Source organism: Equus caballus, chromosome 5 (genome assembly GCF_041296265.1).
Source record: "Equus caballus isolate H_3958 breed thoroughbred chromosome 5, TB-T2T, whole genome shotgun sequence".
Classification (NCBI taxonomy): domain Eukaryota; kingdom Metazoa; phylum Chordata; class Mammalia; order Perissodactyla; family Equidae; genus Equus; species Equus caballus.
In genome coordinates this window covers 24532354-24552834 of record NC_091688.1, presented here as the reverse complement: position 1 = coordinate 24552834, position 20481 = coordinate 24532354, and the positions used below count along the sequence as shown (strand labels likewise).

General features: G+C 41.3%; 1 protein-coding gene across 4 annotated transcripts in view; it reads right to left on the bottom strand.

Annotated features, from left to right (window-relative positions):
* KCNH1 (potassium voltage-gated channel subfamily H member 1) overlaps positions 1 to 20481 on the bottom strand; it is a 372158-nt gene that overhangs the window by 332061 nt on the left and 19616 nt on the right. For all 4 annotated transcript variants that reach the window (XM_014739610.3, XM_070266741.1, XM_023640768.2 and 1 more), the window contains exons 2-4: positions 17715 to 17838; positions 14039 to 14145; positions 2173 to 2301 (exon numbers count right to left, since the gene is read on the bottom strand). In XM_014739610.3, the coding sequence (XP_014595096.2) occupies positions 2173 to 2301; positions 14039 to 14145; positions 17715 to 17838 (360 nt within the window). The remainder of the gene's footprint in view (positions 1 to 2172; positions 2302 to 14038; positions 14146 to 17714; positions 17839 to 20481) is intronic.

Here is a 20481-nt window from a genome sequence, read left to right as displayed (position 1 = left end):
CTTATCTGGCATGGCATTTGAAATAGTCATGTCTTGGAGGAGACATTAAGCACGACCCACCAGCAGCATTCCTATATTGAGGGCTAAAGGGAGTGTGTGTGTGTGTTTCAAATTTTTACAAATCAAGCCACATGTTACTCCTGTTTGTTAACTGACAAAGGGAATTAATATCTGGTTTCCTTGGCTGATAGCAAACAGGGTAAATGTGTGTGTGTGTGTGTGTGTGTGTGTGCGTTCCAAAACTCTTATCAACGAGGAAAGGCATCACTGAGGCAGGTTAAATGAAACGGAGCATTTTATTCCTGGAAAATGAACCGAAGTCAGTCTCACTACATCACTCTGATGTCTCTCCTCTTTCAGCTCTCGTGAGAATCAAATGCAGACACGTAGGCAGCAGGTGAAGAGCATTCTCTGTTGAATATGCCTTTCCTACTAAACCACACCTGCCCGTCACCTAACAAGGGTCCAGTGGTGACGAAAGGACAACATTCTGCCTCAATCACATCACATATTTTAAATTTTTAAGAGAAAACTTGCAAAAGGAAGTGTCAAAATATCTGATTGCCTTTAAAATATTATGTATGAGTTTATTAGGTTAAAAAAGGAGTCTTTCTAGACGGTAGCAAGATGACACTTAATTATGAGTGAGTCTATCATCTTGTAATAGCTATGGCACTGAGAAATCTTCAAGTCAGAAACCAGAAATCGGGATCACAAATCTACAGGAGAAAAAGAGGCTGAAACACTGGTTGAGAGACTTTACATCTGCTATAGTCTTGAAACAGAAAGGCAGGCTGAAATTGATTTACTGAGCTGTCGGACAGTAAACAAAAAAAAAAAAATAGGAGGCACTGGTATACATAGCATTGTGCTCTAAACTCTACAAATGTGCTAGGATTTTAAATACCTCAAAGGACACAGTCCCCAGGAGGGCATCCACATTATGCTTTTTATTTCCTTCTATAATGCCCATTGAACAATCACAATTTTGCCACATCAAGAATAATATCCCCGGGGTTGGCCCCATGGCCGACTGGTTAAGTTTGCGCGCTCTGCTGCAGGCGGCCCAATGTTTCATTGGTTCAAATCCTGGGCGCGGACATGGCACTGCTCATCAAACCACGCTGAGGCAGCGTCCCACATGCCACAACTAGAAGGACCCACAACGAAGAATATACAACTATGTACCGGGGGGGCTTTGGGGAGAAAAAAGGAAAAAAAATAAAATCGTTTTAAAAAAAAAGAATAATATGCCCCAGTTAGACTCTCACCTGGACCCTACTCTCACGTCTCTGCTGCATCTCAGGAAACCACAAGGACCAGAGTTCTCATGTACAGCTGGAAAATCAACCACAGAGCCAGAAAGCACTGCAACATGAAAGAGTTCCTAGCACCTTGGTTATATTGAGTGCACACTATGGAAAAGAATGCTATGACACCCATAATCCCAAACCTCTGGGAATAACACACCATCTTTTGCATATCCTGATGAGCTGGAGCTCTTCAGGAGTACCATTGCTCCAGAAATCCTGAGATCCTGAGCCATCTCCTTTCCTAGGTCCCCAATGTTGTTCGAACAACACATGCATGTGATATGGCTGAGGCGAGCACTAAAATCTGTGATCACAGAGCTGATTCAATGACCCACGTGGAAATATCACTCAATACCCTGGCCTCATCAATACCATGTTTCAAATGAATTAACGGACCACAGACTTAATCAACCACAGAGGTAGAGATGTGCTAAAATCTACTTTAACTATCTTGAAATGCTACAACTCAGTCAAATCTGAAGAAGTTTATATACGAATAAGATGAACGTGGCCATGGACTGCCTCATTTGGGTGACCGATATCTGTGAAAACCTGAAAAGGTTCTGATGATACCAGGCGGGCCCACCTACCTTCTTCTGTCTAACCTTTACCGGAAAGGCTTAATCCAAAAGGTACGACATTGACTCAAATGCTCTCCTACACAAAGGTTTTTTTCTCCCCTTCTCCTCCTTCAAAACATTCCAGAATGATGCAAAGCTTTACCCAACACAAATAAAGTTTACATCTTGATCTTTGGGCAGAGATTGCCTTGGCAACCTCAAATTCTCTGTAACAAGAGTCACACTACAGGCAAAAAAAAAAAAGCATAAATGTATTTGCACAAGTCAGAATTACAAACCTTTACATGAATCATCCTCAATTGGCTGTTTGAAAGCTGTTATGTCACTGAAAGTGCAAAGGAATAAAACCACTTTATCCTGTTCATTTCGAATTGGAGCAATTTTCACAAAGAACCACACAGGTGTCCCTGAAAGAAATATCAAAAGGCTGGTCAGTAATTTGCATTCTCATTTGAGGGGCTATGGAAGCAAAAGACTTTGGAACGACAAGGTACAAACATTAATTCATTCTTTAAATGGTTTCATTCCTTCAGGTGCTGGGGTATTATACCACTAATTTCTCTTCTTGTTGGAATAAAAACTTTCATAGTGACTATTCAGTGGCGATTTTTCTTGTTAAAATAATTTTCTAAGTACAGATCTCTTAACCCTTGTAAAATGATATGAAAATCCCTCCTGAATTTATGGAAGTAACTAAGGTACAGAAACCTAAAGACTTACCTTAGACCATGAAGTGGACAAGTAAAGAATGGGGGCCAGGATGGGCACTGCCAACCATGGCCAGCAGACCATGCAAATTCAAATTTCCATTGCTAAAGGGCCCCAGCCGCAAAATCCAGTTTGGGAATCCATCAACTTGGCTCACATTCTCAATTGAGCGTGGGCTAGAAACTATTTCTGAGTCTGTCTCCCCAAAACAAAAGTCCAAAAGGTCCAAGACAATGACAAAACATTGAAGGAAAAGAATAACCACAATGATTCTCCCAGCAAAGGCTCCCCCAGAAAGGGAGGATTCCAAGTGGGTTTGGGCTTGGATTACACTAGTGCCTTTGGAAGCTCAATAAATACGTTTCAACTTCCAATTCTTGTTCCTGAGCTAAAGCTGGAGATGCATGAGCTCTTCCAAAGCAGTGCCCTGATCCACAGAAGGAGAGGTAGGCAGGGCTCATCTGACTGACTTCTCAGAGGGGGCACTCCCTCAAGTGTCTACAGCCAAACATCTGTACAAAGTCAGTCTCTGGCTTCCAGAAAAAAATTAAAGAAAAGAAATTAGCATTTCCTATCTATTGAGGACATCACAGCAAGATGCACCAATCTATTCTGTGACACAAAATTAAATGAGACACAAAGCAATGGTACGTTCCTCTCTATCTAGTTCTTGGATCCCAGTTCCTAAAACAGCATCCAGCACATAAGAACTTACCAACTATTTGTCAGATTTTGCGTAACTGGGACAATACTTTACATGCTATTTTAAAACTAAAATACAGTAAATATTTCACCATGTCGTTAAGTATTAGAGAAGCTTCCTGTGTACCAGGCACTGTGCTCAGTATTTTACATGCATTATTTCATTTTAGGAGACAGCGAACAAACAACTCATGGAATCTGGGAGATGGAAATAGAGCCTCAAGAGGCCCCGTGGGTCTCTCTGTCTACAATCACACCAAACTCTACACTATACAACACAGACAGACAGCTCTGATTAACATTAGGATTAACCAATCTATTTTAATAACTAGCTTAAATATCTGGCTATACCACTTACTCAAATGTAAGCAGGAATAACCCTAAAATGTACCAACAGGCAGCAAATAGACCAAATGGGATATGATCTCCTTAAATCTTGATTATTTATGTATTCATCAATAGTTAATTTTAATCCTCTATCCATTTTCCCTGTCCATAATTTTCAGCTGCCAGTTTCTAGGTGCTCTTAGACGACAGATTATAATGTCATCCTAAGAAAAATGTGTTTTGAAAGAAAAAGCCACCACACAAAAACCACACATAGCATTCCAAAATCAAGAAAAGAACGGCCTCCAAATTACCCACTGTTTTTTGGAAGATCTGTGTTACTATTCCTCGCAGTCTCCTCCTCAGAACCTGTGGGATTTTAAACCACTTTCAATCAAGACACAGAAAACTCAAAAGCAAGCATCACACCAATTAAACCTACACACCCACAGCTCTCAGTTGTATCCTAGCTGGTAAGAAAAAGCAAACAAATCGAAGGAGCTTTTCTTTTTGCTCTAAAGAAAACTTTAAACAATATTTTTTCAGAGGGTAAACCAGAAAACACTCTTAATTTATCCAGTCAGTAATAAATTAGATGAGAGGAACCCCACTCGTGATGTCTAACACCAGGAGCTTCATCTTACTGGAATCCTCAAAACCATCCGCGTCTCAGCTACAGCCTACGGGCCATCCACTGTGCTGGATCCACTGGGCCCGATGCTGGTGGACTTGCCCCAGTTGGGGCCGTGCCATCTAATCTTTATATTCCATTTATGACTTCTGGGATTAACAACATTGACCCACGTCTCCCAGACATGAGAACCATTATAGTAGTCATACTGGAGGCCTTGTTCATTTAACACACTTCAAGCTCATCATGAGCTCTCCCCATTTCAACAAGTAAATCTATTTAAAGCTTCTCTCCACCAAATTGGGCCCACTGCCTCCTTACAGAAATGTTCCCTGGTTAAATACGTACTACTCTGATCATTCCTTTTCAATTTCTAAACATCTATCTTGTGCCAAAAATTCATATAGTTGGTATGTATTGCTTCAGAGTTCACTTCAAGCTGATGGGGTGAGCTTGTTGAGGGAAGGAACCTCCTTTTCCTTGATCTGGCGTTTCCCTATAGAGGGACATCTTTCAATGTAACACTCTGGGCCTTTTCCCGGGATTGGTAATTTGGGGGATAAGAATTGGACATGTGTAGCTCAGTCCCTTCTCCTCCCCTGCTTTCTTAGAGATAAGTCTGCATTCTGCTCTGCTTCCCCATTCTATAAATGTTAGAGGAGAAGTCAGAGGGCAGGGGGGATGGCTGGTAGGAAAAGAAGCCTGCAGTTCTCCACTGCTACTTCTGTTGGGTGGGGAAGTCTGTCTGACTCGAAGATTCTCTTTTAAAAACTCACTTGCCCACAGATATAAACTACATTCTCTAGGATCAGCTTTACTAGTCATAAAGGTGATATTTTAACCTCCATATGCCTGATTCGTATATCTCTCTCAACCGATTCTGATCACGGGCAGGGAAAGAAAGTGCTATGTACTGGCCCCCCTCAAAACTTAACAACTGAGGACTATTTCTTTGACTAGATCATAATCCACTCCAAGGGCAGGAGATCTGACCTACTTTCTCTGTCTTATCATCTTGCACCCCTATTCCAATGGCATCTAATGTAGTGTTATGCATAGGGTCACATTAGGCCATCACATTGCTCAACTCCAGGAGGCATCATCCTGGCATTGTGAAACTCAACAACCTTGATAGAGTACGTACTGTAGGAATGCTTGCTGAGTTTCAAAGAAATAAATCCTACTTCTACTGTCTTCACAGTCACTCAGACCTGCCTCTCTCCCAAGTTATCACTATCTAAACAATCTAAGAGAGCAAGTAGAATGGGTTTAAATTTTCATTTCTGAAATTTTTCCAAAAGAGAACATGAGTCCCTCCTAGGTGGCACCGACCAGCAATTTCAACCTTCTCCTCTTAAGAGGAAATCATTTTTAACTAATGAAATATTATTCAAAATCTCAATGTAGGAAACAATTCCTTCAAGTGAACATGAACTGTCCAGAGCCTGGTGCTCCATCCACCCAGTTTCCCTTCGACCTCTCTGGATGCCCCCAAGGATATTTCAGGAACCTTTTGGCTCCATTCAGATATAGACCTGGCCGGAGGCAGAGGCCGGGGCAGTTGGCCTCCAGGGATCTCTCCTAGAGCCCAGATTCAGCAGCAGCATCCATTTCATCAAGATGCAAAAGAAGCAATGAATGCACAAACATTCACACACAAAATCAGGAAGAGGAGGTTAAAATTCTGCCTCCTCACCCAAGTGGCTACAGTGGGAAAACTGAGAAAAGTAAGCATGTCCTGTTTCTGTGAAAAGGACAAAGGGTCAATGACAAATTTTCTATTAAAGGAAGATCAATGCACAAATCCAAGAAAAACACAGCATCTAACAATCCTACTGATGGCAAAGGCTGCTGCTGCTGAGAGCAGCTCTTTCCCGGCTAAGGATGCCCTGTGGAAGGGCAGCTCCAGGTCAGGCTCCTCTTCCTGGTCACTCTGAGATTCTCACCCCTTATGTAGCCCCCTTGGGTCGTGTAGTAATGAACCTGACTACCTAACCTGGCTATGGGGTTCCTCAACCCTGCCAGCCAGATAACAAAACAGCAAGGCTCAGGTGAATGAGAGAACTTTTGGCCTCCATCATTTTGGTCTTCCTCCTACCCTGGGCCTCCTCCCAGGCACTCTCTGTAACCAGGGAGCCAGGCATCCAGGCCAGGTTCAACAGCAACAGAACCGACCACGTCACTGTGACTGGGCCCTGGGAAGGGCTGCAGGTGCTGGGCCACTTGGATAGGTCCAGAAGCTAGACTAGGGAATGGCAGCTGCCCCAGGAAACAGGCTGCTTGGTCTGGGGTCAACTTCCTTAAGACAAATGACAGATGCAGAGAGGATGAGACAGCACCGGGGGAAACAGTGGTCAGTGGCCATTAGTACATTAGGGGCCGGCCTCATGGTTGAGTGGTCAAGTTTGTGAGCTCCACTTTGGAGGCCCAGGGTTTTGCCAGTTGGGATCCTGGGTGTGGACCTAGCACTGCTCATGAAGCCATGCTGAGGTGGTGTCCCACATAGCACAACTAGGAGAACCCACAACTGGAATATACAACTACGTACTGGGGGGCTTCAGGGAGAAGAAGGAGGAAACAAAAAAGAAGATTGGCAACAGATGTTAACTAAGGTGCCCACCTTAAAAAAAAAAAAAAGAAATCTGATTTAGAATCCCAAGCCTCTTCATTTATTGCGTTTCTTGGTGGTATCACTTTCTCTCAGAATCAGTTTCCTCATTTGGAAGATGGGGATAACAGACATACTTTAGATTAAGTCAAAATACACACACATCTGATACATAGGTGTTTAAAACTATTACTTTCTTTTCTTCCCTCCTTTTAAATCCCTCAGCTGTAAGATTGAAATGCTCAATCTCACCTCAAGGGGTGTTTGGATGACTTTAAAAGAGACTGTATCTCAAGGCGCTTAATGAAACTCTGAAGCTGCCTCCACCTGTTCTGAGGGAAGAAGGCCAGTCTCAACCATACAAAAGGAAGGCTAGAAAAATCAGTGTTTAGGCCTCAACATAATTAAAATTTGATTGAAGAGCATAAAAACAAACCCTACATAAATGGAGAGAGTTACATCATTTGTAAATGAGAAGATTCAATTTTGTAAGATGTCAAACCTCCCGTTTAATATATAAATTTAATGCAATTTCTGTCAGAATCCCAATTAGTCGTTTTTTCATTTGTTTTTCTCAGAGCTTGATGAATTGAAATTCAATTCAAATAGAAAAATAAAGTCATAAGAATGGCCAAGGAATTTTTGAAAAGGAAAATAATGACAGAGACTACCTACAGCCCTGCAATTAACAGCCATTGGCAGTGGGCCCAAAACAAGCAACAATGAAAATAATAACATCATTTACTGAGCACTTACAATGGGGTCACGCCCTGACACATTATGGTTTACTGCTCACAAGAATTCTGTGAGGTGCCATTGCTACTATGACGACATTATCTCCTTTTTAAATATGAGAACCCAAGTGGGAAAGCATTTTAACCTAACTCATATAGCTAGTAAGTTACAAAAGGATTCCTGGAAAAGGAGAGGACAGAAACAAACCCATGAATGTAGAGAATTTAGCATATAAAGAAAGGGGTATTTCAAATTAGAAGGCAAGAGCTGGATTCTTTAACATATAGTACTGAGACGACTGAATAAGCAATGTGGAAAATAAATTCAAGCCAGCCCTGATGGCCTAGTGGTTAAGTTTGGCACGTTCCACTTCAGTGGCCCTGGTTTGGTTCCCAGGAATGGAACCACACCACTTGCCTATCAGTAGCCATGCTGTGGCAGCGGCTCACATAGAAGAACTAGAAAGACTTACAACTAGAATATACAACTATGTATTGGGGCTTTGGGGAGAAAAAAATAAGAGGAAGATTGGCAACAGATGTTAGCTGATGGCGAATATTTCCCAGCAAAAAAAAAAAGAAAGAAAGAAAAGGAAAAGAAATTAGACTGCTACTTGACATAATATATAAAAATAAATTCCAAATGGTTTAATGTTCTAAATATTCTAATACAACTATAAAAGTACCAGAAGGAAAAGTGGGAGAAAATGTTTATTATTTAGACAAAGAGAAGAGATTCCTAAACATCATATACAGCTCAGAACCGTAAAGGTAAACACTGACATAAAATTTTTTTTTACTTCTAGATGGTATAAAAAAAAAGTCTCTAAGAAGAGAAATTTTTCTAAGTAGGAAAAATATTTTTCAATATGTTCACGATTTAGGATCAATATCCTTTACACACAAGTAGCTCCTAGCACTGAATAAGTAAAAGACAATCCATTAGAAAAATAGGCAAAATTGTTTCCTATTAGATTTGACTCCACAACCAGATCGTAACCTCCTCAAAGCAGAGTCAGTTTCTTATACATGGATCTCTTTGGCTCAAACCCACAGGCCCCCAGTCGGTAATCAATAAGTACTTGGCCGGCAGCTTCTCCCTGCTGGCTCGGCATAACTGCATATGCTTGGCATAACTTGGCATAACTGTAAGATGCTTTTCCCTCTGCTTCTCTGATGGAGAGGCTGATCCAGTGCTCCCAAAACAGGGCCACCAGTCACGCCAAGTAGTGCTGTCAGTCACACAGCGCGGAGTATTATCCAAGAGTGTACTCCTTTCACTCACGGCTGATACTTTGTGATTTTCTTGCTTGAAAAATGGAAAAACTAACTGACTAGCACAAGAGTGACCACTTAAATACTTACTGAATGAGTCGTTAATGATCACTGCCATTGATAGAAGAAAATTATCTAGAATTATATGATTATTAGCTTATATCTATATAATTATATATTATATCTGTATAATTATCTATGTCATAGATATATAATATAGATAATTATCTAAAATTATACTAAAAATGAGTTAAGCAACAATACAAAATATATAGCACTACTGAAACACCCAAGTTTATTGGTCAGACTGGCCCATAGATAGAAAGAAACCTTTCAAATAATCCATCCTTCAAGATACATATTCCACACTCATTCCAAAACACAGCACGAAGCCCCCTGCTAATTATTACCGACTTCCCAAAAGGTAGGACAAACATTAATGCTTATCAATAGAAGATCCTTTCTACAAAGTTGTCCTCGCAAATATTAAAGAATAGGAGAGACGGGAAAAAAAGGAATCAAAATAATCTATTGGGAGCCTATTAAAAAAACCAATAAGAATATCACTAGAATTAAATAAAACATATAGGCAAAGAATCTGAACAATTAACATAAAAAGGATAATTTTAAATGGAGAGTAAGTAGGAAAAAATAGTCTCGCTCGCATTAAAATACTCATTGAACAAAAAAAAATTAATTGTAGGCAATGCGATCATTTAAAAGTTATACTGTTCAATGCTGGCGCAGTACAATGAGTCAGACACTCACAGTCTGCAGTGAACTTGGAAATGGGTTCACTTCTGCAACACTGCTTGGCAAAATGTCTCAGGAGCCTTAATTCGCATTCTTTAACACAGTGATTCTCAACTTCTAGGAAATATTTCAGAACATCAACAAGTATCTTTGCACGAAGATATTCCCCTCAGCATTGTGTTTAATAAAAAAAAAATTAAAGCCTCATAAATATCCAACAATCGAGGAAGCGTTAACAAAATTCTTTCTAAATTATATTTAGGAGGAATTTTAATGATGGGGATATTTTTATGATAAAAGATTAAATAAATGTGTGGTTTCAAATTGCACATATGTCAAAATGTAACATATCTCAGTTATGTTAACACACGCAAGACAAAAACGGAAAAAAACCACGCCAAAAAGTTAATAGTCTACTAATACTTCTCTGAGTGTTTGAGCCTTCGGGGTGACTGATTTTCTTCTTTATACTTCATGTATTCATGGTAAAAATGCAATAATTTAAAAATCAGAGGAAAAAATAAACATTCTTTTAGACGATGACGTTTCATATTTTAAAATCTGAACAGGGGTGACTTTTCCCCCATGGGACTCTGCACTGCTTTAAAATGCTGAAAGATTCCATCTTCTGAACTACAAATTCTGGAAGTAAAAGCAGACTGCCTCCTCCTTCCTCTCCTCCCGTCCACTTCTGTTCACAGTCTGCTCTTCCCGGGGCATCGCTGGTCAGGCCAGCCCCACACTGCTCACTCCTCGGCTCTGAAGCCATCACTCTGAATTACATACTTTTCTTTCACTCATCTGTTTCTTGGTTACGATCAAGTTCCTTTCAAAGTCACTCAACAAACATTTACCTAGCACCTCCTCTAGGCCAGGCTCTGCTAGATACTTGGCATGTTTTACTTCGGGCCAGTGGAGGAGTTCCTGACAGGAAACGCTATGCTGTCCACTTCCTGGGCACTGCCTGGGGCAGGGCAAACTGAGGGAAGGGCCAGTCAGTGGGTACCACTGACAAAGTCCCTACACTCTGCCTCCTTCCATTTCTGCACTGGACATCTCTGCAGCTCAACTGCCTCTTCCCCCAAGCAGGCAGGCCACAATCATCTTGTGGCCAGAGTGATTCTTAATGGGCCCTGAACCTCTAGTCTCATATGCTCCATACCCCCTCCATGCTCTACTGGAGTCATCTTTCTAAAATGAAACTGATTATTAGATACTTAACCCTACTTAGAACCCTCAACACTCCTCACCTCACTCTCCCCATCACCACTGCTGCTCTTAAGACAAATTCAGAACTCTTCCACGTGGCTGCGTTACTGGCCCTTCCTAACTTCTCCAGCCTCAGTGGTCACCCCTCATTTATTTATAGATTTATTTAACTGCTCCATGAGTTTTGGTGGACGGCTTTCTATGTGTCAGGCACTGTGCTTGGTACCGAGATGCAGCTATGAAAGAGACACACCCTGCAGGCATGGAAGTCAGTCTTCATTACAGCTGCTTTCTGTCCTTGCTGCTCAGAGTGTGATGCGTGGACCAGCAGCATCAGCATCACCAGGAAGCAGAATCACAGATCCTTCCCCAGACCTACTGAATAGAATAGTATTTCAATTCACAGGTGAATGTCAACATCTGAGAAGTCTGGCTTTGAGTCCCTTGAAATGTCAGTGCCTACTCTCACTTGTTGCCCTCCACGCCTGCATTTCATCAGCCTGTGATACTCTTTGCCCTTCTCTCTGCCTAACTCCCAACTATCCTTCAGCTTTCACATGGATTTCCTGTCTGCTAGGAAGATTTCCTTCCCTGTCCTCCTAAGTTGGGGTTAAGTGACACCCCCAAGTGCTGTCACCATCAAAACACTTATGGCTTTGTGCTGTGGAGCTGCCCCCACCACCGCAAATGCTGTAAGAGCAGAAGCTGTCTGTCTTTTTGTAAGCGCATCCCTAGCAGCAAGGCTGGTGTCTGACAAAGAGTAGCAGGTCAATGAAAAGCTGTTAAAAAAACACATAGAATTCGGTGCAACTGCAAAATTCCCAGCCTTAACAAATAATTTAAAGTTTCTAAATTCCTCAGGAGAAGGTGGGATTTGGAGGAGCTGGGGGCAGTGAACAGGTTCCTAGGAAGAAACCAGCCCTATCTGCGTCAATTCCATGCTTCATGTTTTAGGTACAGGCTTAGCCTTGTATGGACCCCTGCTAGCTCACTAGACATCTTTGTGTAAATTAGAAAGAGAAGCTCCTCCTTCCGCATGACGCAATTCTAGGTTTGGGTGCATGAAAGAGTCAGCAAGCAAATCACAAGCTGGTTTTCAGTTGCCCCCTATGCCGGGTATAGCCTGCACCACCATATGTGGTGGCCCTACCTTGTACCCACACTTACACTTGTCCCAGCCAAGGAAGAACGGCCACAGAGCAAGCACTGGAAACCAGGTCCTGCCTCTGTGTGACCTCAGGTGAACTATTTAACTATTTAACTTCTCATACAATGGAGATAACGTCAGCCATGCCTACTTCACAGGGCTTAGAGAATCAATATTTTAAAATAGAGTGAAGTCATACCTTCCACAGAGTTTATTTTCTAAAGCCAGAGGGTAAGGTGAAAACTGCATCTGACCACAATTACTCCTGAAAATGCCTTTACATCACCCATTAAATAGAACCTCGTGCCCAGGCTGACATGCTGCTCCGGAGACGGGCATGCCTCTCTCAGTAGGCCACCGCGACCTCCAGGCAGGCAAGAGATGCTGATTCATCGGTTGAACTAATTGGCTTACCTGCACAGGCCATGTCTACCTAAAGTACAGAACATCAAATACCAGAATCACCTGCAACCCGATGAGATCCTCAACACGAGGTCTCCAGCCCCAGAGGCAGCCCAGGCAGCTGAGACCCGCCCCCCTATCTTGTACTCACTCACTACATGCTCACTGAAGGGAATGCAAGTGAAATCACTAACTCAATTTAAATTATGTTTTCTTCTGTCTCCCTTTTGTGCCAAACATGTAGAGTTGAATTTGGGCAAGTTAAATGCAGAGTCTAATGATGCTTGAAAACTCTGAAGCAAAATATAAACACAAGGCATTATTTTTGTGATACACCTACCCAATCAGTATTCTGCGTTGTGGGAAAATCCACACTGTTCAGTACAGAAAGCTGCTAGTGTGGAAAACCTTTAGCTTGCTCCATTAGCTCGGGGCGCACATGCAGAGCATCTCCTCCCCTGCTGGCATGCTCCTAGGAAGAGGTGCTGCTCTGAGTTCTGTTCCCCGTAGTGGAAGGACTGGCACAGAGCCATTTACAGTCTTTCACCTCATTCCTCTTATGCATAATAGCCAGGAAGGAATTAGACCTACGGGCTGAAGGAGCAAGACGGAGCAGGGCAGCAACTCTAGCGTGAAAGCTGCAGGACCAACCTTCTTGGATTTGCTGATGCCCAGAGCTAATCTCTCAGAGCAGCATCTGCACAGGCCACCAAGCAAACAGTCCTCTCAGTTGCCTGCTCCAAGACTCCAGACTGAAAAGAAGTCCCAGCTCCTTCCAGATAAAAGCCACATGTGCCGTTTGCTTTCCAGAGTAAAACATATCATTGTGAATGCCACCAAAATAAACATTTATCTTCATGCACCACCTGGGCCACTCTGGAAATGTTCTATTGAACCAATGACCTACCATTCAATCCTACATATAAAGAACAGAATTTTTTTTACGAACAAACTGTTTTTAAAAACAGAGACAAAGCACTCTTCAACACCTCTGCAGCCTGCTACAGCCTTATACTCCACTTTCCATAGTTCTAATATAACTAAGCTTCATTCAACAGGAAATCTCTAAGAGAAAAGCAAGTATTATACATGTGCATGGCTACTGACCTAACCTCCTTATTTACATAGTTTGTGGAAGTAATTGTAGCCAAAACAAATACAAATTAACAATGTACTGCTGTTAATACTATCTCCAATGGAAAACTGGGGTCACCAGGAGAACAAAATGTTATTCAGAATCTTATTTGTGCACCTACTGGTGTTCCCTGCTGTGCTAGGTGCTGTGGAAGACTGATGCAAAGATGCGCTGGACAGAGTTTTGGCCCCACCTTTCCCCTCCCCCCAAGAAAGCTTGAAGTCTACAAGTGCCTTAAGCCAGCAACTTACCATATGTAAACCAATAGGAAAAACACTAACCCTTGGCAGAAAAAGAGATCAAGCCTTCTTGATTAGTTAGTAACAAGTTCAGATGTTCCTCTGAGGAATACTGTAACTCATCTATCCATTTATCTCAACATACACAATGGCTTTAAGTAACAACATTTAGCTGATGGGAGAGAAAAAAACCCTAGACAACAATGGAGGAAGAGGAGATATTTTACTATTCCAAGTACATAAAGGTATGGTTCAGAAGGGTCTGAATACTCACTGTTCTTCTTGTACATCAAAATTTCAAAGGAATTCATCTCATAGTTCTCAAATGTTTGCCGCACCTTCTCAATTGTGTCTTTATCGGTCAGCTCCCCATACATAAAACTGCAAAGCAACCAAAGAGCTCAAGTTAGATTAACAAGTATTTATTATTCTACCAGCATATGTTAAATATCTGTTCTATACCCAGCACTGTGCTACATGGAATGAACACACACAAACACACACACACACACACACACTGGAAACATTCATTCCATCAAAAAAGATTTGCTGATTCAACTGTGATCAAAACTCCATCACTGCCCTCCAAAAATGCACTGTCTAATAAGAGAGACACACTAGAAAAGAGTAGATCAGAAAACAGTATGACCAACACATTAGAAATTACAGAACACAGAAACACAGAACAGGTACAGAACACTATCTGAGTGATCAGAGAAGGCTTCCCAGAAGTAAGGACAAATGAGATCTAAAGAGCAGATGGAAATTAGCTGAGAAAAGGAGAGAAAAGAATATTGCAGTGAAAGATGAGCATGTGCAAAGGCACAGAGGTGAGAGGGAGGTTAACTCTGGAACCTGAATATAGTTCAGTTCAGTATGACTGGAATATAGACAATGAGGGGAAATTTTGCAACAGATAACATAGGGAGTAAGGACAGGCCAGCCGATGGAGGAGAACATGGTAGTATAGGCCATGTGACGTCATTCAAACTTTATCCTGAAAGCAACATGGGGGCGGGGGAGGAAGTACTGGGGGGTTTTAATCAAAAGAGTTAAATACAACTCTGGGAGACTTCTTAGGAAAGATGGTAGAGTATATTTGGACCACAGACTTTTCCTCTTCTGATTCTCAACAAAATAAACAAAAGAATAGGAAAAATCACAAAAATTCACCAACCAAACAAGGAAAAGGGTGCAATTTGATGTTCTAAGTGTTAAGACAGAGCTAAGGAAAGAAAGAAGATTCAGCCACCGTCTGTGCAGCTCTTTTTCCTACACTCACCACCAAAAAAGAAGAAAAGCATTGGGTTAAAAAACTGACGTGATAAAATCCTACAAATGCTTACCAATACACCTCCCTACGGTTCACATTTGGAGAAAAGTAGACTAAGCGGGTAAATAAGCAGCATGAAAAAAAATTAGAGAAAATCCCTGGACTGTAGAAGCTCCTGCCTTCCTAACACTGGTCCTCAGCAGAGGCAGGACAACTGCCAGGACCGTCCATGTCCCTGGGCCCCACACTGCATAAGGTCCAAAGATCAAGGTTTGTCCCTCTGGGAACAGGATATGCCCCCAACTAGGTAGAGTGAACCATGGCATAGGACACTAACAAAATGCAAGAGGACAAAAGGTATCTCTCAAGGGGGCTGGAAAAGCTGGTCCTCTGACAAAGGCTGCCCGTGGACCCAGCGAGCATCTCTCCTGACCACCCCAGGCCTTTAGCCGACAATGACAAGGAAGGACAGCAACAGCAGCCCTTAGGTCTTAGGCAAGGTAGAAGCAGTGGAATGGGTTCCTAAGCAATACACTCCCCATCTTCTAAGTTTGTGCAAACCAAATGCAATCTAACTTTTTCTTGATGACCCAAATCACAGAATCATAGAATTTCAGACTTTAAAAGAATCTCAGAGGTTGTCAAGTGCAATTCCTGAACTACCAAGTCAAGAGCCATGCATAGCTTGATACTGGAACAGCCTTGGGCTTACTGCAGCCTTCTGCCTTCCAGCACCCCATAAGAAAAGCACCCTAGCTGTGGACTTGATGAATTCTGTGCCACTTTTGTTACTATGTCCCTTCCCAGCCCACTGAGGGGCTTGTACACATCTCATGGAGCACTCTGCTTTCGGGTTGTGTTCTTCATCTATAAACCAGGAAAACAGATAACTGACTTTGTGGAATTATCTTTAAAAAGAGGGACAGATCAAGACTAAATAATCCCTGGCTGAGAACAAGAGGATTTCTCCTAGGAGGTACAAACTTAAGCTCTATGACCATTTCATTTAGCCAGTTGTGCAGAGGCCTTTTTAGCTTCCTCCCACTTTCTCCTTCCGAGCTAATTTTCTAGATAAGTCACCTCTATTTCAGTGACAAGACAGTATATATGCTAGCAATTTCCTTCATAAGGTAAAACAAATCCCTGTAAGATGGAGTCTTCAAATACATAATGTACCATAATTACACCCAGTTTTCATTAGGTTTAAGTACTTTTTCAAGCTTTAGTTTAAGCAAAAGAGTAGACGTAAGTTTCCTTTACCTGAACATTAGATTTCAGACGCCTGCAATGCAAGAAATAAGCAAAAAGCCTCCTGAGCTATTAGGAAGATAGCTAGCACAAAGGTATGTCTGCTTCATTTCTAGAGAAGGGACACCTGCAGGGAATTAAATAAGTTTCTTAGAATTGTGCATAAAAGCAAAGTTGGCTAAATTAGCAAGTTGTCTTATCTGATTTTCTTAAAGTGTGCGATTATAGCCAACAAGAAGCAAGAAAGGTAAAGGGAGGCTGCTTAAGTCACTAAAAAGTGAAGCTAAGTCTCCCAATTTGTTCTGATTGTAAATGTGTATATGGATGTAGAAGTAGATGCAGAGACAGAAACCTAAGAGGATAACAGTACCCCAAGAATGTAAGAGAATTCTATCAGATCACTTAAGAGTCATAATTTCTAAGCCTTTGGGAGGGAAGAGGATTCTTAAATTTTCTATTTCCCAGTCCCAAAAATCTGAAATTTAAGAAAACGATAATATTTTCAAAGCATTTAATACTTTCCACCAAGCTAGTTACTTGGCTGATTTAATATCATGAAAACACAACTTCTGAAAACTGAAGACCATGCCTGGGTCAGACAGGTTTTTCCACTCTTCAGAGATGAGCTTATTTCTTGATCGGGCAGGTTTGGGAAAATGATTCCACGTCATGCAAACATCCCTGAAGACAGAAGAACTCTGAAGAAGGTTAGGAGTGAAAGGAGCCAACAGCTGTGCTGAGCCAAGACCCTGCCAGGGCAGTGCAGGGGAACGTCCTGCAGGGTCCGGTCTACACGCTCTGCTCAACACCTTGAAGGCGCTTTAAAAGAACTGCTCTAATGCCATGGCCCAAAGGTACTGCTTGGTTAGTGACCCTGTCAAATTCACAAGCTGGGCTGTTAGCACCATTTGCCTCGCCTTTGAGTTAGCCATCAGAGAGAGATGGAACAGCATGAATTAGAAGACAAGAAAATATTGGTTCTCTTCTCTTTTTCTGATGAAAAGCCCTATGAACAAGGCCCTTGGCTCCAACATTGCAGTTATTCTTCTAAAGCAGTCATACATTTTTAAAAATTAATTTAATCATCTAAATTTTTATTTCATTTAATTTTATTTAATCTTCTCTCACATAATTTCATCTAAAACCTCATAAACTTTTGAGTTCACATTTAATAGATAAAATGATTTTCCTGAGTTTTTCTAGGTTTTCCCCCATCTCACTGACTGCAAGTTCATCAGTGGTGGGGACCATGTTTTGGGTCTTCTTTGATTTTCCCAGGACAGTACATGAACTCGAGACGATATTGCAATAAATATTCCTGAATAAACACTGAGTGAGAGAAGGGCAATTCCCAAGCTGAGTAAGCCATTTTCTTTTTCCGAAAGATACCATGACAGATTGTTCAACAGAACAACCCCAACATAAATACCTGCAGGTACTGCTTTTTTGCATCACTTCCGCCCTGTGATAGCCAGACAGCTTGCAAAATCCATCATTGCTGTACACGATAGGCCAGTCCACTATCTGGGCATTCCCCAACACAAAATTAGTATCTGTTAAAAAAAAAAAAAAAGAAGAAGAAGAAAAAGAAAAGAAAAGGGCACATGAGGCAAGACATTAGTTGAGATTCAATGAGGACATAAATAATGTCAACCAATCCAGGTACTGTTGCTTCCCTCCAAAACACAGTCTCTTGAACAGGAGAAAGGCCCTGTGAGGAATACAGAAGAACAGAGCTCTAGGGCTGAATATCTTGAATGCAAATGCTAAGGTTACTGTACTCCAAGAAGTTAGCAAAGGAACCATGCTTAACTACCCAACCAAGACACCTGTAGAAATCCAGTGATTCCCATAAGGCGTATTCGAGTCCTAATTTTTCATCTCAATGAAAGTATACTGGTAATATGGAGCAAGAGAGAACCCAAAAGCAATTTCTTCTAGGCTCCATCCAGTACCTTAGCCTTGTCAGTCTTTGAGCCAGAAGCTACAATTTGACCTCATGGACCTACAAATTTCTCCTCCTAAGGAGGAGAAGGCCTTCTTAGAGAGGCAGAGGAAGGGGGACCGAGGATTGCCTCATGGAACACACACACCAGAGACAGCCCTCCTCTTGGTAAGAAAGTGACTGGACCCTCCTAAGACTAGAGCTTTGTAGAACTTGATCAAGATGCTCGCAATGACAAAAACCTTATGATTTTGAGATTTTGTAGTCACAGAAGCCATCTTTCAGAGCTCCTTCACGGAGCTCCAGCCCACCATTCACTTCCGACGCAGGGATTAAGTAGGCCAGACATGCCTGGCAGCTTAGTGTGTTCTCACTACCCACATTTTTGAACATCTAAAGTCTTTGATACATTTTGTGCTCAGGAAATCATCTGTCCCTCTTTTCTTTTCAAGACTTTAAATTAAGCAAATAACACCCAGAACTTAAATGTAATCATTATTTTAGCTTGACTCTCTCCTCTCCACAGAATACTCACCCCTTCCCAAACAAAAAAGAAAGAACACACACCCTTCTTTTGTTAACCTGGAAGAGGTTTTGTTTATATATGTATATACACTACATGGAGTGAAATACGGTGACATACAATGTCCTCATTTAATTGGGAGGTTAATTTTGTTCTAGTACAGCATTTACAATTTATTCACAATACGGATCACCATCCCTTCCTAACCATGCAAGAAGGAGTAGAGGAAAGAGAAGGAGAAGAGCTAACTAAATACAGTAATCTATTCTCGAGAATTCTTTGATCTATTGAAAAGGAACATAAAACACGATTTTCATGAAGTGAATCTGTAAACCTGCTAATTGTATAAATGCGCTTTTAATGAAATCTACAACCAGTGCTTCCCTCCGTCTCTCCCATATATCCATAAATACTTCTTGAGTGCCCATTAGGTACCAAGGACAATGCAAGACCCTGGGGATATACAGCTCAATGATATGATCCTTGCACTCCAGGAACTTATCAGGACAAACAGACATGTTCACAACTAACTAAAGAAACAGGTAAGAAAATGATTAACTCTGAGGGAGGTAAAGGACTGGGTCTCAGAGGGCTCACACTTGAACTTGCTGTGGTCTAGGAGGATGAGTAAAATTCATTTAAACCACATGAATGCCTAAGAAGATACAAAAACAATGGAGAGAGAAATGAAATATGATACCTGCCTTTGGTGAACTCAAGAGGTTGTGGGAGGAAAGGAACATTCCAGGCAGAGGGGAAGCATGAGCAAAGGTCTGGCAGCAGGAAACACACAGCAGACTGGTGCAGACAGACAAAGGGCAGCAGGGAAGACCAGCATCGATGAGCCTGGAGACCAGACTGGGAAGGGTCTTGAATGTCAAGGAGCTCTGACTTTATTCTGGAGACAGAATAACCCTTCGTGTAGGTCTTCTCTCCCTGAACAAACTCACATTTCTTGAACTGAGTAAGTCAGCCTTAAAAGAAGCACAAAATTCATTAAATTCCCCCTGAGTGTATGTGAAGTCTAGTCAGTTTAACTCTCTCTCTTGTTTATCCTGAAATTGTAATTAATTTCCCTCAGAAGATCTAGAATAGGCGGGGAAAACTGAGTGAGCTTTTTCATGGCTAATGCCCCACTAAGATTAGGTGCTAAGAGGGAAGAATAGCCAGTTATAGATCACCGTTTGACTACAGGTGTTTCTTTTCTTTCCTATCCTAGTCCCCACTAAAATAAAAGTAAGTGAATTAAAAAGGTACAAACTTACCAAAAAAAAAGAGTAAAAAACGAACCAAAAAAAATTACTACAGAAGCAGAAATAATATAAGCAACAGAGAAAAACTTTTTTAAAAAATCCCTAATTAGTATCCTAAGAGCGATTTAAGAGATAGTACATCCATAAAACAAAAACAGGATGCTATGAGGAAAAACGAAAACCCATAAGAGAAGAAATAAGAGCTCCTATAAATTAAAACTGAGTAACAAAAATTCACCATATGTCAGAAGATAAAAGTCTCACAGAGAGTAGCACAGAAAGGGAAAGAGACAAGGAATATAAAGAAATAATAATAATAAGACATAGAGGATCAATCCAAGAGGAACAACTTGCATCCTAATGGGAATAGCAAGAAGAACAACATGAGAAAAGGCCAGAAAATATTTTTTTAAAAATTAAAACATTCAAATGTGAAAGTAGAATAAAGATATTTTCAGATATGCAAAGACGTGGG